The sequence below is a fragment of the Triticum aestivum genome, chromosome 1A, assembly GCF_018294505.1.
Source record: "Triticum aestivum cultivar Chinese Spring chromosome 1A, IWGSC CS RefSeq v2.1, whole genome shotgun sequence".
In the NCBI taxonomy this organism is placed as follows: domain Eukaryota; kingdom Viridiplantae; phylum Streptophyta; class Magnoliopsida; order Poales; family Poaceae; genus Triticum; species Triticum aestivum.
The window spans coordinates 291,120,608-291,147,000 of NC_057794.1; the positions used below are offsets into that span (position 1 = coordinate 291,120,608).

Below are 26,393 nucleotides of genomic sequence, written 5' to 3' on the forward strand. Positions count from 1 at the left end.
TACCTTCTCTATGAGTTGCTTCAAACTCACTAAGGGGTTGTGCAAGAAAATAACAGCCATCATGGCAGAGTTTGGGTGGGTTGGTTCACTTGACAAACAAGGAATGCATTGGCAATCTTGGGATAAAATGGCAATCCCAAAGAATAAAGGAGGATTGGGGTTTCGAGACCTACAGATCTTTAATGATGCAATGCTTGCCAAGCAAGCATGGAGGTTACTGGATAAACCACAAAGTTTATGTGCTCGTGTGCTTCGAGCTAGGTACTATGCTGATGGTGATATTTTACAAGCAAATTGCACAAAGAGTGCATCACCAACACGGAGAGCGATTATAATCGGAAGGAATGTGCTAAAGGAGGGGCTTATCAGGAGGATTGGAAATGGACGAACTACAGAAATTTGGCATGACAGATGGTTGCCAGGAAACATCTCAATGAGACCGGTATGCAGGCTGTCCGATGACCCGGTTCAATTTGTTTCGGATCTAATGGATGGTGAAGGACAGTGGGACATGCAATTGATTCAGAGAATGTTTATACATCCGGATGTAGAAGCTATCATGAGTATACCGCGTCCGAGGAGGGAAACGGAGGACTTTTGGGCTTGGGCATGGGAGAGGTCAGGACTGTTTTCAGTTCGGTCGGCTTACCATGCGATGATGGAGAGACGAGGGACTGAGGCCGCGACACCGTCCAGCTCGACGGACGACTGTGACATATGGAAGGCATTGTGGAAGCTGCGTGTTCAGCCAAAGATCAGAGTTTTTTGGTGGAGGGTTTTAAAAAAATTTCTACCATCACATGGCGAGCTGAATAGAAGGCATATAAGAACAAACAGTGTCTGTCCGATGTGTGGCTGTGATATGGAGACGCTATTTCATGCGTTGACTGAATGCGATCATGCTTGCAGATATTGGGAGGCAGCAGAGGAGTGGTTTGATTTTAAACTACCCAAGTTACATCCATTAACATGGGCAAGGGACTTACTGGACGGGCATGTTGTGAGCAGAGATAAGAGTGCTATAGCTATATCGGTGATGTGGGCAATCTGGATGAGTAGAAATAAGTACGCACATGAAGAGATCAAGTACCAACCTCTCCGATCTATGGAGATTATTGACGAGTTTATAAAATCTTTGGATTTCCCAGCCCCAGCACCGGTGACTAACTCTTTCATTATACTGACGGAGGAGGAAGGTTGGACGAAAATCAATACTGACGGAGCAGTTTGTAAGCAAAGAAGAGTGGGAGGAGCGACAGCAGTAGCACGGGACCATTCGGGGTCTTTCATTTGTGCGAGACAAACAAAGTATGATGAGCTGACTGATCCTTTGGTGTTAGAGCTGACCGCATGTTGGGATGCAATGCTTTTGGCATTGACAAGAAATCTGCAGAGGATTGTGGTGGAAACGGACTGTCAGACAATTTGTAATCTATGGAAGGCAGAGGAGGACAGGTCTGTTGGATCTCTGATGATCCGTGAGATGAAATCATATCTCACAAATTTGCAGGAATTTAGATTGAACTTTGTTCGTAGAAGTGCTAATATCCCTGCTCATCTTTGTGCTAGGGGGCATTAGTTTTGACTGATCAGTCTGTTGATCATGATGTAATTCCTGAATTCCTGATTGCGGCTGTGCAATCAGATTATGTTCCGCCTAGTTAATAAAGTGCCAGGAGGGCGGTTCTCAAAAATAATAATATAGGATTGGTGTGTGTGCACGTCTATGATGTGCTCAAGAACTTTCTCTTCTAAAAACATCGGTTAAAAAAAACTTTCTCTTCTAAAAACAATGAATGTCAGCTTTCAGATCAGTTTGGCCAAAATACGCAACCAGCCAACCATCCGAAACTGCAATGTCAGGCGAGCGATATAGTAGCGGCCAGCTCAAACCATATCTGGAACCACTTTAGAAAAATCACGGGCACATCAAACCGCCGAACGTTTTCCTTTTACAAAGTTTCGAGCTGAACTGTCAAATGCTTCACAAGAGGAGACGGAGGAGTGCCACGTTTCTCTTTTCTCTTTCCTGCGTCCCCTTCTCCCCCGACCCCGAGCCGCGTCAAACAAAACAACCTCGTGGGAGCTCTCTCTCTCTCTCCTCCGCACCCGGCCTCCTCTCTCTCCTCTCCCCCTCCTCCCCGCTCGCCAATTCCTGCGCCATCATCCACCCCCCGCCCTCGCGGCCACCGGAACCCGCCGCGTCTGACGGCGAGCCCGCGGCGCCCCGCCCGCGAATCCGGGCCGCCCGCGCCCAGATCCGCCCCCCCGCGGCGCCCCCGGATGTCATGAGCCGCCCCCATTTGCCCAAAGACCACGCCTTCCCGCGCGCGAATGGGTTCTTCGACCGCCGCCTCTGCGAGATCGAGGAGGCGGACGCCGCGGCCGCCCTAGCCGCCGACCAGTCCTGGTCGGGGTCGCCGTCGCAGTCCACCTCCCCGTCGTCGGCGTCGTCGCTGCCGATGTCGTCGTGCGGCCAGTACATGCTGCACCGGGTCGGCAAGTTCGACACCCTCGCCGGCGTCGCTATCAAGTACGGAGTTGAGGTAATGCGACGGGACTACTCCTCTCTCCTCAGGGCCTCCGGCTTCTATATTAGTACTATATACATACACATTGGAATACCAGAGGGGATATAAAATAACTGTGTTTAACTTCTAGCTGTTTCAGGTAGCATATTGACGATAATAAGGTGTTTGAATGAGTTGTGTTTTTTGATTGATGCCTAGGTAGCTGACGTCAAGAGGCTGAATAGCCTCTCGACTGACCTCCAGATGTTTGCACACAAGACGCTGCGGATTCCACTCCCTGGAAGGCATCCTCCTCCACCTTTCCAGCAGAATGGTTCATACGAGTGTGATGACAGGTATACGGAATACTAGTATGTTGCTTCCCTTTTTCTTCTAGAAAGGCATTAACATGTGACTACTTTTAAACCATGCCCTTAGTGAGTTGGCAGTGCTGTTGATCAAGTGTTCAGCTTAGTGTTGTGTGTATCGATACTCTAGAATTGTTACTACATCGCTACAAGTTTTTTTCAAATCTGTATCAGGATCAAATGAGTATTCCGCGTTGGATTTTATTGGAGCACTGGTTAAGGTAGTTCTGGATACAAAATTATAGCATTAAGTGAAGCTGGAATGGGAGTATGGTCTCGTAGTCTCATGAAATAACTCCTTAGGCACTCGAAATGGAGCCAGAATTATTACCTTATTTTCTCCTAACCATGTCTCCTTTATGAAACTAAGGTTTTGCTTTTGCATGAAGCTTTTCCTTCACGAATGCATGCATGCTATAAGTCGTATCACGTAACGGGAGGAGTTGAAGTTGCAACAAAATTTCAGTAGCCAATTTATCTGTATGACGTGCCATTAATCAGTTTGGCGGTTACATAACTTCGGAATTTTAGATTCTGACTATGAATGGTTGGATGATTACATTTTTATTTTGGCTAAATTGTCGTGCCCTGCAGTTTATAAATTGTCCATATTGAACATAAGTTAAGCTGACACACCAAGGGCCTTGAAGGCAGGGAAAATGGAGAAACCAGATTTTGACGAACTCTCAAACCCTCAATCTTCTTGTGCTTACACATACTGGCCACAATTTTCTCCTTTGTAACAAGGCATGTAGATTCTCGTCACTTTCTGAAATAAAGTCAACAAAAATAGCATTCACTGTGAGGATGAGGTACTTTTGGATATATTTGACTACGGCAGTGTTTTGCCCATAATCTATTACTACATGTTTTAATATTCTGTTCTACGTACTTGGGATCGCAAATGACTCTTGTTTTCTGCCTTTTAGATCTTACAACACTTCATGAACCTACTACTTGCTACGTTTCTGTTCGTATCATTACAATTTTTTGCTGGCTCTATTTTATGTATCATCAGGTATAATAGTATAATACTATTTCAGGGAATGTACTCCACGGCGTCTTCATGATGATCTATTGGAATCAGTTTTGCGAACACCAAGACACAAGGTTTCGCCAGCCATGAGCCTTTTGCAGGGATACTATGGTCTCACACCACCCCCAAAGAGGGATCCAACACAAGAAGGCACTGAGATGCCAGTATATGGAAAAGGCAAATCAATTTCCTTGGTTGACGAGCCGTGGTCTGCAGAGACACCAAGTCCCAACACGTTCATGTTTGAGCATAGGAAACCCAGAAGCCAGACAATGGGTTCTCTTGTGAATGGCGAGTCTGAGGAGAATGGAGATGGTGAAAGGCCAATAAGGAGGCGCCCAAAAGCTGACGGCGAGTTGCTACCTAGGGAGGAAAATGGCAGTGCCTTGTTGTCACGGGCGGGAAAAGGCCTCGCATTGAGGCCAAAGTCGGGCACTCGACCAGACATGAACAAGAGCCATCAGAATCTTATCGCGATGTCGGAGCCTTCGTTTGACGGCGGGCTTCAAACCGTAAAAAAATCGTCGAGCACCCCTGAGTTCCAAGAGCCAGAGAGCAACAGCAGCTCCTCGTCCATATGGTCAGCAAGCAAGTGGAGCTTGAAACCAGACGCTTTCGCCCTCCCTCTTTTTGACAGCATTCCAAAGCCAATCGCTGCTTGGAAAAACAAGGCGGCCCGAGATTAGCAGCTTTCCCCATCTCTTGGCCGCCCACCTGATTCTTTGCCTGAACTCTGGCTATATCCCATGTAAGCCCGTGGAGGAGCTTGAGCTCAGGCCGGCACCGGTCCTCCCAGCTACGAAAGCAATGCAGGAAGGACCTCGATGGCAGCCTCTGATTTGCATGGTTTGTCATGCTATATATATGTTGGAGATGTTGTGGCGGGTAGAGGCGTTACTTGTCATCACATAATCTTATAGAAGATGACACAGAGCCTTGGGTATTCTTTTGTACACAATTGGAGATAATGTAGGATGAATAGGTGGGCTATATGTTGTATGTGTGATCCCATTCCCATACACTAATATAGAAAAGATTGGTCTTATTTCACGAGTTTATTCATGTGCCTTTTGGCGTGTGCTAGCTGTTCAACTATACTGTGTATCTCAAGAAAAAAGAATAAAATGCAGCTCATTTCTCTACAGTTGGGTGTTCGTAAACGTGCTGGTTCGGAGGTCCTGTCGGTGATGCGGGAATCTCCTCAAAAACCGAACATCTCATGTGAAGTTCATGCAAAATTAGGTTGAAAACATTCATAATGCGTTTCAATTTATTGATAGAAAGAAACAGTCATTGATAAAAAGAAACAGAATAAGTACATGAAAAGATACACCGCATGGCACAAACAAATACATGAGAAGGCATGGGCATATCATTTCATTGATAGAAAGAAACATAATAAGTATATGAGAAGATACAATACATGGCACGAACAAATACATGAGAAGGCATGTGCATGGTACCTGGAGCAGAGAGACAAGTGGCACTCACCCCGAGCATAGAAAAAACACAAACTAAACCCATCAAGCCTAGGGCCAGGCCGAACCGGCATGACGTCTAACATCTCTAAAGCCAACACCGTCGACGCAGCGAGGAAGCATGATAGCGTCTTCAAAAGGGGAGTGATGCTATGAGGCACCATCATCCGTCCTGAAGAACCAGACCTAAAATTTCCCCCGTTGCTTAAAGAGGAGCATAGATAAACACCATGACAACGCCTTCAAGAAGGAAAACAACACCCGCGAGCGGCGCCGCTGCTGCCATTGTGGGCCTGGCCTAAGTCCGAGCAATCCCATTGCCGCCAGATCAAGGTCCAGAGGTAAGAAAGCCAGCCTACTGGTCGAGACCACCACCTCAAGATAGGGGAGGGGGGTTGCGCTTGCCGGCATGGGGTGGCACCTGGGCGTCCTCAAAAAAAGCGAGCTTTGTGACTGGCACACCATGAAGGTGGACATGGCTGGGAAGGCGACATAGTAGAGAGTGCCGATGCCGTCGGCAAAGCCAGAAGCTGAATGGGAAGGCAGGTCCGAGCTGGCGGAGGCGGAGCCGACGAGCCGAAGGCTACAAAGGACACAACAACCGGAGCGTCGAAGTCGAAACCGCACCGACAAAGAACGCTGGCAGATCATGTACGCTGAAGAACGCATGTCCATGGGCGAGAAACTGTCGTTTCTTCGAAAATAGAAAAGAGAAAAAGAACAAGAAAAACAATGGGTGCAAAGGTTTGAGACGTTCATGCGGTTGGCATGATGACCCCACAAAGAATACCGCGGACAAGAAGCATTTAGGCTTTTCTGACAAGATGACCCCACAAGTCAGCCGCCCGGATGAAGCCTCCATCACTCTCACTCATTTCCTCCCCCCAAACCCCCTCTCCGCGCCAACGAACGCCGCGCAACCCACACCTCCGCTTCACGCACTTCGCCTTCTCCCCTCCTCCTCCTCCGCCCAGTGTCCCACCTCCCGTCCCACCACCGGCGCCGATTTATATACACGGCTGGCCTACAGACATGCGCTTGCCCCACCCCACCCCCGCCTCGCCCACTCGCCCGCACCGAACCCAACCCCATGGCCATGGCCGACGACGACGACGGCCCCCTGCCCCCGCCTCCGCCGCCGCCGCCGCCTCGCCGTCCCCACAGGCAGCTCCAGCCGAGGAGGTCGCGCATTACTCTCTCCACAGCTCTCTGGCGCCCGCATTCCTAGAGCTGACGGGGGTTACCCATTCTGTGTCTGTGTCGGCGCAGGTACCAGGTGGAGGTGTTCGAGGCGGCGCTGCAGGGGAACACCATCGCGGTGCTCGACACCGGCTCCGGGAAGACCATGGTCGCCGTCCTGCTCGCGCGCCACCACGTGGGCCGCGTGCGCGCCGGGGAGGTGCCCCGCCGGATCGTCTTCTTCCTCGCGCCCACCGTGCACCTCGTCCACCAGGTGCGCTTCTGCACTCTGCAGCGACCGATTCGCGACGGCAACGTCTGCGCCATTTTTTCGCCTCGCGTTCGCAGCTTCCATGGCCCTGATCGCTGGTTGCTGTCTGGGCTCGCGCTGTAGCAATTCGAGGTGATTCGGGAGTACACAGACCTCGACGCCGCGGAGTGCTACGGAGCTTCGGGGGTCGGCGACTGGAGTACAGACCGCTGGAACAAGGAAGTTGGGAGCAAGGAGGTAAGTGTCAGGTTTTACTCTATCCCGCGGCACGGTCATTGGTTGATCCGAATGCACACTGAATTGGTACACGTACCGTGCTCACCAAGTGCTTGATGAATGACTTGTTGACAAGGAACCAACATTGTTAGTTTCTGGGTCGTAGCAGCTTCGGATCGCATGTAGATTGAGGACATTTGTTATCGGAGTAGTATTCTTTAGCGTGAGGGCAGTCGACTAAAGCAATTTGCTGAAGGGCCGTGACTATGAAATAGCTGGGGTCTGGAGTCTGGACACAAGTCCTAATAAAAGAAAATTTCCTTTCAATGCAGTCACTGCTAAATTTGGACACTGCTTCGAATCCACATGTTCTCACAACTCTTGTAAATATGTTGCTTAAAAAAACTCTTGTAAATATGCCACTTGGTAAAGTTATCTGGATTATGTGTCTTTCTAAATTCTAATCCAGTTTTGTGGATATTCCTATGTTTTTTACCTGCCGTATTGCGCTTATTATGCGTTCTATTGACAACTTTGATTGAAAATATGAATTTTCCTGGGACAATGATCTTATTATGCGTTCTATTATGTGTTTCAGATTGCTGTTATGACGCCCCAGATATTGTTGGATGCCCTGAGGCATGCCTTTGTAACAATGAGTGCAGTGAGCCTGCTAATATTTGATGAATGCCATCGTGCCTGTGGAAACCACCCATATACACGAATAATGAAGGTAATGGGATTTTTCTTGTTTTAACAACATCTGTAGATATGCTTTGGCTTGCCTCATGCAGTTTTTTGAAAGTAAAGAAGTTTCGTAGGATAGCAGTATTTTTCATAGTTTGGCATGTCGAATTTCCTAACGGTTTATTTCTCTTTTGAGTCTGTAGGAATTTTACCTTGGTTCTCAGTGGAGGCCAGCTGTATTTGGAATGACAGCATCTCCTGTTGCTACTAAAGGCAAGAATTCTACACATGACTCGTGTGCTTCCTTTCTTTCTACCCTCTGCGATTATTCTTCAGCAAATATTTCCAGCAAACGACCGCTATTTTGGTTCTTGAAATCAGCATGTTGTATGACTGTTATGTACCATGTGTCGTGCTCTTATCTTCTCCCCCACAAGATCATACACTTGCTGAAGTGCGATACTCTGTTGTGCCAACAGTGCCCTACTGCTGTACACTATATATAAATTGCAGTTAGCTACCTGTACATTATTGCTTCCTTCTTCATCTGGATGACTGGGAACACAACTTGTACGTTTGACATGATTTTTATTGGTTTATTTCATTTTGACAAAAAGGAAAATTGTGCCTGCTATTCATCCTACCTGAAGGCACTTGCGACTCGGGACCAATTTATCAAATCAAAATTATTTTCCTGCACTAGGATGATTTGTTAGACGCTAACTTCAGTGGTGGAGAGGCAAGTTTCACTTCTAAAAATTACCGTCCTTTTCAGGCACTTGCACGGTACAAGATTGTGAAGCACACATTGGTCAACTTGAACTTACATTGGATGCAAAGGTTACCTCAGCATCCTCAACTTCTTTCACTTTGAATTTCATTGAGCCTTTGGAAATGGTTTCCATACCTTACATGCCATTCCAGGTATATATCATAAAAGATCGTAGTGAACTTGAGAGCTTTTCCCCTCCTGCAACAATTGTGCACGAATACTATGATGCTTACTCGATTGATTTCGAAGATCTGAAATCGAAGCTCCAGATATTGTATGAAGAGGTGATTTAATTTAACTATGTTTTGACTCATTCATAAGATACATCTGTAGTTTGGACTTTGGATTAGCCACACCTATAATGCGTTGTATTTCTCGCTTTGCATCTATATTACTGTACAAATGTTTATTTGTTAAAAGTTGGCATTGTTGGGCAGTATGATGCTTTGTTGGCTAGTCTGCAAGAATCGTCACCAAATAAATTTGAAGACACGAATAACATATTAGAGACATCAAGAAAGACCTTGTTCAGATACCATGAGAAGATATTTTATGGCCTAAATTATCTTGGTCCAATCATCACCGCTGAGGTATTGTATAATCTAATCATTGAGTAGCTTTACCAAATTTTTCGTAAGAGTTACAATGGTTATTGTTCTATCTGATCTAATTCGTTGACTTCACATAAGTCCCTGATTCTAACTGAAGTTATTCAAACTTTTTGGCCATGTGTAGAATATTCGCATTGGCAAATTCCTAGCCGATATACTATCACAATATCCCTTATGTTCAGCAGTTGCTGATAAGATCTTTGAATTAGCGATGATGGGCAGAAATTTTACCTAACATTAAGAAGATTAACTGCTTTGCAAGGTCATTTAATATGTTTTTAGTGTGGAGAAAATCGTGCGCATCAAGTCTCTTGTACACTTTGAGGGAAGAAATGCTGCATCACGAGCAAGTAGACTAGCGATTTAGCTACCTATATGAACCTATCATTTTCCTCTCAACGGAAAAGTATATTTCTTAGCATTATGCTGCTGTTGAGTTCGTCCCTAATCCTTGAAGGCCAAAATAATGGAGTAAATGGACTGTTAAATTGCCAGGATTGTTTTTTATTTGAGGGAATGCCATCATGACTTAGCTTTATTAACTTCAAAAAACGTTTACATCGTCTATGAGCTTACTGACCACAAAGTCAGGTGGCTCGTCCAACCAACTAAAGGAAGACCTATTACAATAACTAAAGTTTGCTAGGACATGAGTCACTTGATTACATGAACTATAACAATGCTTATAAATGACCGTCCCAATCAAGGAACTAATATCAACACATTCCGCGAAAATTGCCGCCGCCGAATCCCACCAACTAGTTTGCCCGGTGTAATAGTTAATGACCTGCAGGGAGTCTGATTCTGCTTCTACTCGATTAAATCTGAGAGAATTAGCAAGAGCAAGTCCATCTCTCATCGCCATTGCCTCCATTGTGATCACATCTGCTGCAAGAGGAATGAATTTACCATTTCCAGGATTGTTGGTTAACAAAGGATCGCTTTATGTTGATATGGAACATATCTTCTCATGAAGTATAAGCTGCATGTGAGGAGATGCTTGAGTCTACTAAAAGGTCTACTAGTATTATCATTCAAATGATTGTGAAGCGTATTAATTGGTCACAATACTACTTTTTAATTTGCTGTGAACTGACCATTACACTTACACCTATTATCTTGGTAAATACATTAAAATTCTAAATTAAGATGCTCACAAGGGGGGGGGGGGATATGGACGCCCCGGTAATGTTGCTTTGGTAACATGACGGACCGAATGTGTTAGATGAGGCAAAATAGCGTAGTTAGAAGTCGGACAGAATAATTTAGTTGAGGTAGTTACTGAACCATCTGAGCTGCAACTTGAGTTAACCTATATTGAGTTGAGTGTAGAGTTTGCTCCTGGGACATTGTACGAAACATCACGAAGAAACCATACACTGAGATTTCTTGAGAATAATGGTACCATTTTTCCATTTTCTTGTGCCTCACCATATAAATTGTAAATTGGGTCTCTTTAATGTATACTATTTGGAAAAAGATACTAGATTCTTCCCTACCATTTCCACAGTTCCAGTCTTATTAAGAAGGTTGTGGTCCAACCATTTCCCTTGCCTGTCGCAGTTAGCATACCTTTTTCATCATTCTTCCATACCATTTTTTATTATAGGAAATACTAGATTTTTTCCCCTGGAGAACAAACTGTGTATTGTTTTCTTAACAGGTAGTGAAGATATATAATGAAAGCATTAAGACACTGGGTGATTCTGAAGATTGTCTCTTCTCGAAAGCTAGCTTCAGCCTGCATGTAGCTTATTTTAAAGAAGCTTTAGATTTAATTGAGGAAGTATTGCCACATGGTAAGCCACAAACAAATATCCATCAGTTAGATGTGTTATATCTGTCTGTTTTCACTTGTTATTGCTCATAAATAGTAATATACTCCCTCCGTCCCATAATGTAACGTCTTACATTATGGGACGGAGGGAGTAGTATACAACTAGAATCTGCAGTATCTTTCTGTATATAATAAAGGGGTAGGTTATAAAATCAGTTGCAAACTGCATTAAGATCCTCCGAATCCTTAGATAAGTTGTATTTATTTCAGTACTTTGCCTGCTATATCTCGAAATAAAATAATGGTTCTACACAAACCTCTTAATTTGCACACTCTATGGAGGTGAGCTATGAGGAAGTACCTGCAACGTGTATTTCTATAGCAAATAGCCGAATAGGGAGTTAAGTGGGTGATCATCAGCCATTCAGTAGCCATATGTGCTGCACATATACTGTCCATTATTTTGGGTTGAATGTAGGGCACTCCTCGTTGTGTGAATCTATATCCTTAAAGACTGAAATCGCCTGTTTCTTAATGCACCTATGTGTTTTGATTTCTGAAGCATTGTATTATTGATATCTCACTAGACTGAAGCAGCTTGGAAACTACAATGTAGTGCATTGATAGTTTCTTCTTCTAATTCTGCTGATGTAATTGCATCATAGGTTATGGTGAACTAATGAAATCAGAATCTGGTTCTGCGGAATTAATTAAAAGGGGGTATATTTCTTCAAAAGTGGATGCTCTAATCAACATTTTTAAATCATTTGGGTAAAGCCATATTCTGCTCAAGATGCTTAGTTTTGCCTACTTGTGCTCTCGTGTCAGCAAAAAAGGGTAAATCCACATGTATTTTCTCCACAGGTCATCAAACGAAGTGCTTTGCCTAATTTTTGTAGATAGAATTATGACAGCTAAAGCTGTTGAGAGGTTCATGAGAGGAATTGTTAGTTTCTCTAGTTTTTCAATTTCTTACTTGACTGGAGGGAGTACATCAAAAGATTCTCTGAGCCCAGCAGTGCAGAGATATACTTTAGACTTGTTCCGATCTGGAAAGGTATGCCATTTAAATTGCAAAGATTGATTTAAACAGGATTCAAAATGATACATTAACTCCATGTCAATTTCTAGGTGAACTTGCTTTTCACCACAGATGTAACTGAAGAGGGTATTGATGTACCTAACTGTTCTTGTGTCATACGCTTCGACCTGCCCAGAACTGTTTGTAGCTACGTTCAATCTCGTGGTCGTGCCAGAAGGAGCAGCTCAAATTATGTTCTTATGATTGAGAGGTACAATAATCGTCGCAGTTCATAAGTTGCATGCTGGTATAGCATATTAAATTATAGAGAAATGTTTTGGCCACCATTTATTCTTATTCTAAGCACATTTATCATGCATATTATATTCATAGATTGGGTACAATTTATGCCTCATAATCATTAATTTTTCTGGAAAAGGATATGCTCTTCTACATAATTTGGTTTGGCATGAACGGTATTTTTTGTCAGTCAGCACTCAGCAGTCTGAGTTTCTAGCCCAGGAATTCCTGAATCTCGATCCTCTCATCTAAAAAATATTACAACCATGTTTAAACATTGTTTTAATAATTTTTATGACTACCTATTCACCTTTTGATACTTCACATGAAATTTTCAGGGGAAACATGGATCAGCAGGAACACATATTCCGCATAATACGGACTGAGTACTATATTAAACACTTCGCTCTGTATAGGCACAAAAACCCCAATGTTTCATCCTCTGAGTGGCCTATGCAAGATAAGTATGCATACTATGTTGATTCAACAGGAGCAACTATAACTGCAGACTGCTGTGTTGATCTGATCCGTAAATATTGTGAGAAACTTCCTAAAGATAGGTACACATATGCTTACCATTTTTGTAGCTTTTGTTGCTCTGTCAGCCTGCTTGGTAATGCATCTCATGCATAATCACTAAGAATGCTGGTGTGCTTAAGATTCCTGAACTGTGATGCAACCAATTACATGGATAGCATGTTGGCGAAAATGTTGGTTAATCTGATTGTCACACACAGCACAACGAAAAACTATTTCTCATACTTCCCATGGCACGATCTTACTGTCTTTCATTAGATAGAAGTGATTGATCATTGTAACATTCTTCTGCAGGTATTACATGCCAAAGCCTTCCTTTGCGGTGGCTATCGAAGATGGATCATACCAATGCACCTTGACTTTGCCTCCAAATGCGGCGTTTCAAAGGATAGTTGGCCCTTTATGCAGTACAAGTAATTTAGCCAAGCAGCTTGTATCCCTAGATGCGTGCAAGAAATTGCATCAGCTAGGAGAACTCAATGATCATCTTCTACCCTTCACCGAAGAACCTATTGAAATTGATGTTGCTTTAAGAGATGGGAAATTCCTTTCTGGACCAGGTATGTGTATACCCTTTTTCAGTCTTGCTCTCATTAAAATTCTTTAGATAAGAACATTTATTTGCCTGTTTTGCTATTTTCTTTCACTCATCTATTTTATACACTTCATCAATATAACAGTGATCAGAGTAAGACTGAGCTTGCCCATTTGTCGTACATGGTTAAACTTGTGCAACTAATGCTGGTGGGCTTTGTTTTTATTGTTTTGCACAGTAATGCAACTCTGTGTGTATGAGGTTGTCTTTTGGTCATGTTTGTGCAATGTTTGGGGCAAATATGAAGTATCTCCCGACTGTTGAGATCTGCTGACCTTACGTAGTTATTCTCCATTCTTTTACTTTACCATTCCATCTGAGTGGTGCTGTTACATTGCATACTGCTGTCTGTAGTGAACTGTGCAAGTTTCAACAGCAATCCCTTCTTCCAAAATGGTATGCATGCTTCTCTCGTCGTAGATGATAACGATGTTCCCATTGTTTTTTTCTCATTTTGGCAGGAACGACTAAAAGAAAGGAGCTCCATGGAACAAGAAATGTTCTTGCCCTGTCAGGATCGTGGATTCATGAAAGTGAAAGTGTCACATTGAATGCTTATAGATTCGATTTTCTTTGTGACCAAGAGGGTGAAAACTATGCTGGGTTTGTTCTCTTAATGGAATCAGCACTTGATGATGATGTAGCTTGTTCTAAAATGGATCTATTCCTGATCCCTAATAAAATGGTGTACACCACCGTAACTCCGTGTGGAAAAGTTCAACTGGACAAAAAACAGGTTGTTCAAGAAATAATTGCATACTGTAATTCTCTTCTATAAAGTTTGTTTGGCCATCGCTTATTTTTGTCATTTCTTCAGCTACGTGACGGGAAGTTGTTCCAAGAATTCTTTTTCAATGGAATATTTGGTAGATTATTTCATGGATCTCGAACAAGTGGAGTGCAAAGGGAATTTCTTTTCAGAAAAGGTCATGAAATACAATGGAGCTCAGAGAGCATGTACTTACTTTTACCTTTGAGGCATTCACCACACATCCAGCAAGATTTAAACATATACTGGGAGGCAGTTGAATCCTGCACCCAGGCGGTGGAGCAGTTGAGAAATTTGTATCTGGAAGATGAAAATATCCGTGCAAATTTTATTCAACATAGAAGTATCAAGGAGAAAGACATTATTCATCTGGCCAACAAATCTCTTCATTTTTCTAGCATCAAAGATTCAGTTGTGCTATCGCTTCATACTGGAAGGATATACTCTGTTCTTGACTTGATCTATGACACAACTGCTGAAGACTCGTTTGAAGAGATGTATAATGGAAAAGCTTCACCGTTTTCTTCATTCATGGACTACTACCGTGAAAAGTAATACCTCTATTACATGTCTTAAACTCTTAATTACAGTAAAATTTATTCTGACATGCTTCCTGACAAACTTCTCTTTTTACTACTCTTTTGTAGGTATGGTATTGTTATTCAACATCCAAAGCAACCGTTGTTGCTGTTAAAGCAAAGCCACAATGCACACAATCTTCTTTTTTCAAAATCGAAGTACATAGGTACTAGCTATAAATCCTAGTCCGGTCCAGTTCCCCTTTTCCCGTTATGATGAATTGCAAGATAGCTGTTGCTTTACTATTTGGTCTGCTTTTACATGAAACTCTACATAACCTATGGCAGATGGTTCTACGGGTGATCCTTTGCTCATGGAAAAAGAGCAAATACACGCCCGGGTCCCACCTGAATTGTTAATCCACATTGATGTGACAATTGAAGTTCTCAAATCTTTTTATTTATTGCCTTCTGTAATGCATCGACTTCAGTCTCTCATGCTAGCCAGCCAGCTCCGCAGAGATATTGGTTACACTCAACATATACCAAGTTACCTGGTCTGTTCTCTTTCGTGAGAATATAATTTTATTGCTATGGCTGGTTATGCATACCTGAATAATTTGATCCGTTTCAATGTCAGATTTTGGAAGCTATCACAACTTTAAGGTGCTGCGAAACATTTTCCCTGGAGCGTTTAGAATTATTGGGAGACTCAGTACTAAAATATGTGATAGGATGTGACCTGTTTTTAAGGTATCCTATGAAACATGAAGGTCATCTTTCTGATATGAGATCAAATGCTGTCTGCAATGCTACGCTTCATAAGCACGGAATCTGGCGATCCTTGCAGGTGGATGGCCTAAATCCAAGCCTATTATAATGGTTTCCACTTCCTGAAGTTTATGATGAGTTCTAGTATTAGACAAATAATTTTAATTTAGTTAGTTCATGTGCACTTGGCCAGTCAACCAGTTATATTTGAGCCTTCCCTGCATTAAATAAATAAATATTTGAGCCTGAGGGCCAACAGTCACATATGAACTTCATATAGCAAGTGGTTTTCTTCTGTTCTGCTCTTGAGTTTTAATTTTGTTTGAGCCCATGCCAGTCAGATGTTTTCTAGAGGTGCTTCGTCAATGTTCATTCAAAAAGCATGTTTGATGATATTGTAAAAAGGCAGAATTTATATACAAGCAGAGTCAAGTTGCGTATAGGAGATAGAATATAACCTAGATACCGTTGAGATTTGCAAGGTTGAGAATACAATTCCGAGGTGTGTATGTTTACTGGCTATTTGTTATCTTGCTTTCCAGGGTTACGTGCGGGATAGTGCATTTGACCCACGGCGTTGGGTTGCTCCTGGGCAGATATCTTTGCGCCCTTTTCCTTGTAACTGCGGAATTGAGACTGCATTTGTTCCAACTAATGGAAGGTATATCAGCGACGACCCATCTTTTGTCGTTGGAAAACCATGTGATAGAGCTCACAGATGGATGTGCTCGAAAGCAATATCTGATTGTGTTGAAGCCCTAGTTGGAGCATATTATGTCGGTGGTGGCATAGTTGCTGCACTTTGGGTTATGAAGTGGTTCGGTATTGAAATAAAATGCGATAGGAAGTTGGTACAGGAAGTAAAGCTCAACGCATCTTATATATGCTACTTACCTAAAATAAGTGTTATTGAGGAGTTGGAAGCAAAACTGAAGTACAACTTCTCAGTCAAGGGCCTTCTACTGGAAGCCATAACTCATCCATCTCTGCAGGAATTAGGGGTTGACTACTGTTACCAGGTCAGTGTATAGCAGCATATTTCTATATTGGTTCGTGGGCAATCAGAAATTGCTTCAAAACAAGATATATCCATGTCTTCTGTCCTTAACATTTTTGCGTCTAACTTGTGCCTTTATTTCAGCGTCTGGAATTTCTGGGTGATTCTGTGCTGGATCTACTAATTACACGCTATCTCTATGTTACCCATACTGATGTTGATCCTGGAGAATTGACAGACTTACGTTCCGCTTTGGTTAGTAATGAGAATTTTGCAGAAGTAGTTTTAAGAAATAACATTCACAGTCATCTACAGCATGGGTCTGGAATACTTTTGGAGCAAATCACAGAATATGTTAGATCCAATTTGGAGTGCCAAGGGAAGGTTAATAAATTCCTTCAACATGCTACATGTAAAGTACCTAAGGTTAGAAATACAGTTTCACTTATGTTCATTATCTTAACAGCCTACCTTTTCAATTTTGTGCTTTTATTGTTTCTGCGATGGCCTTTTCTCTGTGAAGCCTTTCCCAGCCAACATTACACGTAGAAGTTAATAAGATTATTTTCTTTGTTTTACAGGTGCTTGGAGACATTATGGAAAGCATTGCCGGTGCAATATTTGTAGACACAGATTTTAATGTTGATGTGGTTTGGAAGATTGTTGAACCGTTGCTTTCCCCAATGATAACCCCTGATAATCTTGCATTGCCACCTTATCGGGAGTTGTTAGAGCTGTGTAGTCACCTTGGTTATTTCATAAATTCAAAATGCAGTAGTAAAGGAGAAGAAGTAAGTATAGAGATGTCAGTGCAATTACGAGATGAACTGCTGATAGCGCAAGGACAAGACAGAAATAAGAAGAGTGCAAAGGCAAAAGCAGCAGCTCGTATATTGGCAGATCTGAAGGTAGGTTCTTTAAACATAAAGAGGAATGCTGTATTAGTGTGTAGTTCATGACAGTGCCTCGTGGTTTAAATTGTTGTTCAGTTGAATCGGTAGCAGAACTATATCCTGAGCATACTAGCTGATGTTTTCTGCTTAGAAATTAGATGATTTGTCTATGCCATTTATCTATGACAGAAACTGATGTTTAAGTTTGAAGCAGAAAAGAGGCCTTTCAATGAAACAATGTCCTTCTAAAGCTAAGCAGTCGGGTATTATATCTTCGGACCAGCAGTATCCTTTGGCAAGTGTAAGCTTCCACATAGTTTTCCAGCAAATGCTTTAACAAAGTGGTGTATTTTATTATAGATAATGACTATTATTACTTTTCTGTAGTTGGAATCACCACTTGATTATTGTCAGGTGAATGTCAATCCTAGCCTAGGAGGCCTTCCCTCACTGAAAGAAGCAGGTATCTGACGATTCCCATTTTGATCGTCCTTTGGTTTAATTGTGTTGCTTGATAGTTCACAGCCTGTCAAACATGACATACTAAAATGTATATATACCTTTTTCTCTTTGCACGGATAAGATGCATGTCTACTCAGTAACCATGCAATTTTGTTTGTTTTCAGTTGTTCTTCGGCTCAAAATGGACAAAGGTGGACCACGAAGTGCTCTTTTTAAGCTATGCAAGAGGTTGCAGTGGCCAATGCCAGAATTCGAATTTGTGGAACAAAGGTTCAGGTATGTCCAGGAATACAAGATATATATGACCTCTAGCAGCCAAAACAAAAACTCCATTCCACTTGAATGTTGGCAATGCCGATCCTTCTGGTCTTCTCACGAAGATGTGCTAAATTCTTGTACTGGTTTGATGCAACAGGACTCCTATTGTTCTGGACGGGGTAACCACAACGAACTTCAATAGCTTCGTGTCAACCATCACCTTGCACATACCTGATGTAGCAGCCATTACACTTCAAGGTGAGCGGCGAACTGACAAAAAGAGTTCCCAGGATTCAGCATCGCTGACAATGCTCCACAAGCTTCAAGAGCTCAAGGTCTGTATATGCAAGACTTAGCAAAGCATCATGGATCCACTTGCCAGCTAACTGCTAAGGCTCGTTAACATGGGGATCTGATCCTCCATCCCACAGTGAATTATGTTGAAATTTTTTATGAGAGGCCCAGTGGTGGTGCTAGATTATCCTGCAGGATATCTCAGAAACAATTAGTGCTTGTCTTCCGAAAAAAACAATAGACAATTTCACTTGCTGGACAAAGAAAACATTTTGCAAGAATTGATATCGGTTTGGTTTGAATCCACATTTGGGTCAACTATCGACCTTAGGTTCTTAGTGGAATTGAGTGCAATTTTTTTAGCTCCTTAGCAGAGTTCACATGTAGTTACATTTCTCTACTTCACTCCACAAATGTCCCATCAAACCTGATTTCTATAGTTTTTTTCCAGCTAAACCTGATTTCTATAGTTGGTAGCTCTCTTACGTACTGTACATATTTAACCAAACAATGTATAATAACTAAGAAACAAGCCCAACATGGCATGCCATATCCCAAAACCACTCCAAACCGAACAATTTACAACACCAGCTGCTGCTGCCACTGCCAACATGACCACTATATACAAAAGCGCGACGACGGCCTCTTGCCGCCGGCTCTGTCCAGCAACCCACACATGACCACCTTCTTGTGCTCCTCCGCGCACAAGTAGTCCAGCGCCACCCGGTCGCCGAGCCTCCGGCTGCTGCCGCCATCGGCAATGCCGCCCCTGGCGTCGGTCCGTGCAGCCCCGAGCCACCGCGCGCCGTACATGCACGAGCACAAGAAGAGCACCGCGGTGACGCGGCCGAAGAACACGATCACGCCCAGCGTCGTGGCCGCCGTCCACAGGCCGCCTGCGGAAGGCTCGGCGCTGCCACGGTCGAGCTGGAGCGAGTGGAACCTGGACGACGGGGCTCGCCACACGCCATCGGCCGGCCTCGGGAAAGGCGGGCTGATCGTCTCCGGCCGCACAGGCGCCGTCTCTTTAGCGCAGCTCGTGGTTGGTGCGGCGTCGTCATCGACCGTTCGCCATGGCTTGCTCCGTTTTTGCTTCTTGGCGCCGCCGGAGCCGCCAACCTGCAGCTGCAGAACATTGGCAATGGGCAATTAGCCATTGAGTAGGACCATAGGCACTGCATTGATCCATAGCTGGAACTAGCTTTTTATTAGCAAAACAAAGGGGCTAAAAGAAGTGATATCATGTCAATCTCAGAGAGTGAACTTTAGAGGTCCATGTACGTAAACTAAACAAATTTGGAAAATGAAGGTACCTTGAAAATTATTTTTTTACTATGATAACATCGTAGATGTTTGACCTAACTCAGGACAGTTTGGCAAGACGCAACTAGCCTGGAAATAAGAATTGCTGTTTTTACCGCAAGATGAGACAATTAGACCTCTCTTCTTTCAATAGAAGTTTGCCCGTGCTACATGACTGGTCGTCTAAGTGGCTCCTAACTTGTACCCACTTGATAGTGTTGCTATTATGTTTGGCAATGAGTTAGACATTTTTGCTCGCAAAAAGGAGGTTGAAACCCCCGGCCTTTGGATGCACACAACCATATTTTATTAATAGAGTTCAAGGCAACAATGCCAAGAATATTAACAAGGAGAGTACAAAACATATGCTACCATGGACAAACCATCACAAGGCATGAAATTAACATCAAAACTTCTTCCGCGGCAATGCCTTCAAGAAGGAAGGAATAGAGATGACTGCAAGCTTCAGAATCCTTGTTTGGGTGGGAGCTACAACTTTGGTTTGGTCATTTTTAGCTATGTATAAATGATATGGTTTTCAATAATTAAAACTTCTTTCACTAGAGGCTTTGTTCTTGGTCTGTTCTTCAGCGAATGGAGTACCAACACGTGGCCAAGAAATTTGTTACCTAATATATATGGATGGTGGTGTAGAATATCGGCCTTCCTATAGGCATGACTTTTGTCACCTGTGGTTGTATAATTTTGTCTACTTGTAATGCGTGTGGTGGTTGTATGCATCATATTTATTCAAAGGCTACTGTGAACTCGTTATTCTTGCATCTCTCTGATGTGATGCTATGAATCAGTAAAAATGTCATTATTAAAGGAACAGGCACTAAAAAAGTTAAAGGTAAAAATTGAAGTGGGCCATAATATTGCTACAAGAAGCTCGTGCAAAGGGAGGGGGCGGGACCGAGGGCTTCGGTCCAGTTGTTCTAGGGGTAGGAATAGTTTTGGGTATGTCTCTGATCGACAGTGGCGAGATAAAGGTGCTATTAGCACAAAATAAGGTCTCCCCACCTCGCCCTCGTTAGCGCTTCATACCTTCGGGAGGCATGTGGAGGATGGTGTGGGTCCTCGCAGGCGACACTTGGTGGATGGTGGTGCTTCATCGTTGAGATGGTCTTGTGGGCTCTAACCCACCTTGAATTCGTTCGGTGGGACGAAATCGACGGAGCTCCACAAAGATTCTTGTCGTCTCCTCGGGGCGGCGAGGATAGAATTTCTCATCGTGCGTGCCGACGAGTTTTGGTGTCTGTTGCTTCATATTGATACGCGGTTCAACGGTGGGGGTGCATCATTGGCTCTTTCTAGCGGTAGCTGATAGTGATTGTTCGGTGGTCCAGCAATCTTGGTGAAAATTTTCTTATGTTTGGGGTGCTTTATACTTTCGATGAACCTTTAAAATAGATCGTGGTCCTTTAGAACAAACAAAAACAATTAACATTGGTCTCACCACTAGACCACATTTCCAATGGTTAAAAAATGTCAAAATGGTGTAAAAATGGGGATTGCTATTTCTAGTTAGTTGCCTAAAAATAGTTATTTTTAATTGATTAAGTCGTATGACGATAAAGGGTTTCCCCTCGGTTTATACTATAAAGCAAGGACCAAGCACACGACACAACAAGCTTGCGGGGTTTGCGGCACAACCAAGTCCAAAGAAAAAAGAGAGAAAGAAAAAAAACAAATGCCAACACTGGCAGATCGACGAAACGAAGAAGACTAAAGCTGTTGCACCCACCGGAGAAGTCCCACCGCGCTCCTAGTACTCCGAAGCACCGCGTACCGAGCAACACCTTCAATAAGGAAAGCGACAATGACGCCGCTGCTGCCTGGACGAGTCCTAGGGTTTTCCCCGGTACGCGAAGGCCAGTGGGGAAGGGGTACACCCAAGGCCCTTCAGGAAGGAAAGGCGGACAAGTCGATAGGGATTTCTCCCGACCCCAAGAAACCACCACCGCCGGGACGATCCGGAGTGCTTCACCCAACTTCTGCCCACCAGCATGCGTCACCACGGTCACATCGCCCACCACAACGCCACATTGTGGTCACCGACACGAGGCCTAGAGGAAAAGGAGGGAACAACGAAATCGGGGGCAACAACAACGCAGTTGAGTGGGAGGGAACAACCTCCGCCGCCCACGCGCTAACCGACCGGACTTGACAACGAGGGATACACAATGCCCCTACTGGCCTGGCCAGGCCTAGGGCCCGCGAAGCCCCCTCGTTTTGCGCTGCAGCATGCCCACTGACAACGCTGCCACCACCCGGAGACCACCACAACACCACCCTGACCTCCAGGGAGCTGCGCCGCCAAGCAAGGAACAGCCGGCCTGCCCCGACCCAGATGGGGCCCAAATCTGGGCCGAGCGGGCGCCGCCGTCCAAGCAAGCACCCCGCAGCCAACGGCAGCGCAGCTGCACCAAAGATCATCCAGGTCTGCGGGATTCACACCGCCAAGTCGGACCGCCAACAGCCGCACCGCAACACAAAATACACTTTTCAGTTAAGACAAATACTGCGATCTAAGCATAGCTTAAATGGTTAGGTTCCTTCTAGTGGAACCAACCCAGTAGGGTTCAAGTTCTAGACTTGGCAGTGGCGGTCTCATTTTTCTATTTTATTTTAGGTCTTTCGGCAATGTGCATTCAGTTGTAGGAGACATTCCTGTTGACTACGAACGCGTCTGTGGCGACTTTGTCAATTTTAAGATTACGTGCCGACTCAGTTTTTTTGGAGATGCTCATAGGAATAGGATGCATGCATGCGTTCGTATGGGTGATTGTATATGCATATGTACTACGTATGTACTGTGTTCAAAAGAAGTAAGACAAATAGCTAAGAAAAACAACATGGTATCTAAAAACCTAATACTCTCTCCGCCCCAAAATAAATGTCGCTGATTTAATACAACTTTAGTACATCGATACTTATTTTGGGATGGAGGGAGTACGATATCCTAGTTGAAAGATATGTATGGTATACGTGTGCCTGCATGCCTCACCTAGTAAAAATAGCTAAGAAAAGGACCCTAATAAGTATTGAATGTCATGTACGAGCATATGGCAACTCCGAACATTTTTGACGGCAAGTTTAGTGACGTGAGAATGACAACTTTCATGCTTTAATTTTTTTGACAAGAACTTGCATTGTGTCACTGAAAATTATCATCCTTGCGTAATGAGAATTGCCATCGGAATACATCAAAGCCGGAGTGCCACGCATCTGACGTGTGGCACTTATCATTTGGGTAAGAAAAAGGACAAAGTTACTTAGGCATACTGCGGTTGGAAAAATTGAGTTGCCACAATCCACCACTAATCCACACACAACCCCTTTAGTATACTTGGAGTACTCAGCAAGGCATGACATCCGATTGTGTGTTATTTTAGTTTTTGTAAAATATATATGCCATTTTAGAGGTCCTTCCGCCATCAGGCAAGCTGCCAAGCACGTAGGTGCAAGTTTCATTAGTAAACGCACACGTGACGCGCGGGATAAAAGTCGCTAGTCCAAAACCTCATAACAGTGACGCGCCGGAGACGCAAAACCCCGTCGCCCCTCTGTCTCCGTCTCTCTTCTTCCGCGGAATGGCCGGCGTTGGTGGGTCAACCACGCAGCCCCGGCCCCGTCTCCATCTTCATCCCGTTAAACTACTGCGTACCCACCTGCTAATTAATTAACCAACCACGCAAGCAACTGCCAAGCCTAGCGCTTGCTGATACCAGTCGGGAAACAAGATCATTAATGGCCATGGCGATCGATGGGTGTTCATGCATGTGACGTACCTTTGGTAGGAAGCTGCTTCCCGACGAGACGGACGCGAGCGCCTTCTTGACCTGCAGCGACCTGAGCAGGAGCAGCAGCAGCTTCCTCCTCCGCTTCCCCTTGTTCTTGCCGCCCGCCTCCGAGCTCTTGCCTCCGCGGCTCTTCCGGAGCCACCGCCACGACCACGAGAACCACGACAGGCTGAGCCTCAGCCTGAGCCTGAACCTGCGCCGGCGACGCCTCCGCCGCTCCGGCGCGGCCGGTACACGGGAGCCCCAGAAGCAGAACGGCAGGCACGGGCAGCCTCTGCCCCGGCCGCCGTGGCTGCTGGCGACGTCGTCTTCGTCCATGCCGACGGCGGCAGCACAGGCACAGCTCTCGTGGGTCGATCGGCACGTATGCACTGGTGGTCCGGCCGCGCGCGCTAGAGAAGTGCGTGGCGGTGACGCGGCAGGGACGACGGCGGCGGCATGCTGCGCGGCCCAGTCCGGGGACAAGAAGTCCGAGCTCGGAAGTGCTTGGATTCTTGGTGGCCGGTTGGTCTGATCAAGAGAAGCTTTTAGGCGACGCGATTGTGAGGAATTTGCAAAGGTGGGAGACAGACGCGGTCTCGCTCTACGCTCTAGGCATCACGACGGCAGCTCATGGAAACAGCCCTGGCACGTTGAGCTTGCTAGCTAGCCTCCAGTTTGCAAAAGCTAAGAGGAGAGCAAATAAACAAAATTCAAGGTCGTGGTCGCCTAACCGGCTTTGTAGCTATCAGCAAGCTTGCAACTAAAATGTTTAAAATAGAGGAAAGGAACCCGCAAATACAAAAAGGTGGACATGGCTCCACCCGCACACACGTGAACAATAAATTTTTAAAAATTGCTAGCCACATAAAAATTTCTTAAATTTCGAGATACCAATTGATCGGTTTCGTGAAGTATTGGCATCCGTGATATTCTTAGTAGAGAAATAACAATTGTGATTTACTATTCATCAAATAGTATTTTTTATAATTAATGTTATGCCCATAGTTGTGTCTCTATTTTTTTTGCCCCTATTTTCAAAAACTGCTCAAGCCACTTTCATTCCTCTTATGCATTTGCCCTTTGACCGTTTGACCGCCACTCTAAAAACTTTATAATAAATTGACATTGACTTAGAAAAATACAAATAAGATGTTAAAATGTTCAGAAAACATAACCTATATATGCATGCCATTTGCATTCACGACAAAAGTGTTGTTTAAAACACATGTGATTGCTAATATTATTAAAACTAAGAATATATGAACAACACTTTTGCATTAATGCAACTGACATGCACATATAAGTGATGTTTTTTTTTAACATTTTGATATTTTTTAGTTAATATAAATTTGGTATGAAGCTTTTGATGGGAATCGTTGCATGGAAAACAAAAAAAAAATTACGCACACGCAATGATCTATCCATGAAGATGCATAGAACGAGGGGGAGAGTGTGTCTACGGGTACGTAGACCATAAGCGGAAGCGTTTCTCAACGTGGTTGATGTAGTCGAACTTCTTCACGCTTCAACCGATCAAGTACCGAACACACGACACCTCCGTGTTCTGCACACATTCAGCTCGGTGACGTTCCTCGCCTTCTTGATCCAGCAAGACGTCGAGGTAGTAGATGAGTTTCGTCAGCACGACGGCGTGTTGACGATGATGGTGAAGTGATCCTCGCAGGGCATCACCTAAGCACTACGAAAATATGACCGGGAGAGTAAACGGTGGAGAGGGGCGCCGCACACGACTAAACAAATGTCTGGGATGTGCTAGGGCGCCCCCCATATATATAGGTGGAAAGGAGAGGGGAGGCAGCCAGGAGGCGCCCCAAGTAGCCCAAATCCTACTTGGGGTCCTCCCAAGTGGTGCGCCCCTTCCTTATTTGTCGGAGGAGGAAGGAAAGAGGGGGAGGGGGAAAGGAAGGGGGAATCCTATTCCCTTTCTTTCCTTTCCTCCTTCCCCTTTTCTTCTCCACTTTGGCCGGTCCATATGGGGACGCACCAGCCCCTCGTGGCTGGTGCATTCCCTCTTGGCCCATAAGGCCCAAATCTTTTGCAGGGGGTCCGTAACCCTTTCCGGTGACCCGATAAGTACCCGGTACCCCCCGAAACACTTCCGGTGTTCGAATACTATCGTCCTATATATCAATCTTTACCTCTTGACCATTTTGAGACTCCTCGTCATGTCCGTGATCTCATCCGGGACTCCCAACAACATTCGGTCACCAAATAACATAACTCATATAATACTATATCGTCATTGAATGTTTAAGCGTGCGGACCCTATGGGTTCGAGAACTACGTAGACATGACCGAGACACCTCTCTGGTCAATAACCAATAGCGAAACCTGGATGCCTATATTAGCTCCTACATATTCTACGAAGATCTTTATCGGTCGAGCCGTTATGACAACATAAGTAATTCCCTTTGTCCATCGGTATGTTACTTGCCCGAGATTCGATCGCTGTTATCTTCATACTTAGTTCAATCTCGTTACCGGCAAGTCTCTTTACTCGTTCCATAATACATCACCTCATGACTAACTCCTTAGTCATTTGCTTGAAAGCTTATGATGTGTATTACCGGGAGGGCCCAGAGATACCTCTCCGATACTCGGAGTGACAAATCCCAATCTCGATCTATGCCAACTCAACAAACACCTTCGGAGATACCTGTAGAGCATATTTATAATCACCTAGTTACGTTGTGATGTTTGATAGCACAGAAGGCATTCCTACGGTATTCGGGAGTTGCATAATCTCATACTCGAAGGAATATGTATTTGACATGAAGAAAGCAATAGCAATAAAACTGAACAATCATTATGCTAAGCTAACATATGGGTCTTGTCCATCACATCATTCTCCTATGATGTGATCCCGTTATCAAATGAAAACTCATCTCCATGGTTAGGAAACCTTAACCATCTTTGATCAACGAGCTAGTCTAGTAGAGGCTCACTAGGGAAACGATGTTTG

At 44.3% G+C, this 26,393-nt stretch overlaps 2 protein-coding genes and 1 pseudogene across 3 annotated transcripts; 2 read left to right on the plus strand and 1 right to left on the minus strand.

Annotated features, from left to right (window-relative positions):
* The first annotated feature begins 1,921 nt into the window (after window positions 1-1,921).
* On the plus strand, window positions 1,922-4,972 carry LOC123046439 (uncharacterized). Its single transcript, XM_044469811.1, has 3 exons — window positions 1,922-2,546; window positions 2,730-2,866; window positions 3,922-4,972. The coding sequence occupies exons 1-3, from the start codon at window positions 1,980-1,982 to the stop codon at window positions 4,598-4,600; spliced, it is 1,383 nt and encodes a 460-aa protein (XP_044325746.1). The 5' UTR covers window positions 1,922-1,979; the 3' UTR covers window positions 4,601-4,972.
* Window positions 4,973-6,320: 1,348 nt separating this feature from the next.
* On the plus strand, window positions 6,321-18,664 carry LOC123046445 (endoribonuclease Dicer homolog 3b). 2 transcript variants are annotated; one of them, XM_044469823.1, is made up of 26 exons: window positions 6,322-6,574; window positions 6,662-6,845; window positions 6,966-7,079; window positions 7,657-7,791; window positions 7,949-8,018; window positions 8,521-8,585; window positions 8,670-8,801; window positions 8,955-9,107; window positions 10,792-10,927; window positions 11,571-11,676; window positions 11,770-11,962; window positions 12,037-12,197; window positions 12,565-12,786; window positions 13,058-13,323; window positions 13,820-14,094; window positions 14,176-14,678; window positions 14,775-14,872; window positions 14,994-15,202; window positions 15,286-15,495; window positions 15,959-16,435; window positions 16,558-16,839; window positions 16,995-17,321; window positions 17,521-17,607; window positions 17,694-17,769; window positions 17,933-18,044; window positions 18,184-18,664. In XM_044469823.1, exons 1-26 carry the CDS (start codon window positions 6,483-6,485, stop codon window positions 18,380-18,382), a joined length of 4,884 nt encoding a protein of 1,627 aa, XP_044325758.1. In that variant the 5' UTR covers window positions 6,322-6,482; the 3' UTR covers window positions 18,383-18,664. The 2 variants fall into 2 exon arrangements, with proteins under 2 accessions (XP_044325754.1, XP_044325758.1); XM_044469819.1 differs by having other exon boundaries at window positions 6,321-6,574; window positions 8,521-8,801.
* A 71-nt stretch (window positions 18,665-18,735) lies between these two features.
* LOC123046455 (uncharacterized) lies at window positions 18,736-24,102 on the minus strand (annotated as a pseudogene).
* Between the last annotated feature and the right edge of the window lie 2,291 nt (window positions 24,103-26,393).

What these genes read in the sequence shown, in the direction of transcription:
- LOC123046439 (XM_044469811.1), top strand. Translation starts at nt 1,980, where the DNA reads ATGCTTCACAAGAGGAGACGGAGGAGTGCCACGTTTCTCTTTTCTCTT. An exon ending in CTATCAAGTACGGAGTTGAG is followed by an intron (nt 2,547 to 2,729) that starts GTAATGCGACGG and finishes ATTGATGCCTAG; the next exon opens with GTAGCTGACGTCAAGAGGCT. An exon ending in TCATACGAGTGTGATGACAG is followed by an intron (nt 2,867 to 3,921) that starts GTATACGGAATA and finishes ATACTATTTCAG; the next exon opens with GGAATGTACTCCACGGCGTC.
- LOC123046445 (XM_044469819.1), top strand. Translation starts at nt 6,483, where the DNA reads ATGGCCATGGCCGACGACGACGACGGCCCCCTGCCCCCGCCTCCGCCG. An exon ending in TCCAGATATTGTATGAAGAG is followed by an intron (nt 8,802 to 8,954) that starts GTGATTTAATTT and finishes ATTGTTGGGCAG; the next exon opens with TATGATGCTTTGTTGGCTAG. An exon ending in TTCAAAATCGAAGTACATAG is followed by an intron (nt 14,873 to 14,993) that starts GTACTAGCTATA and finishes AACCTATGGCAG; the next exon opens with ATGGTTCTACGGGTGATCCT.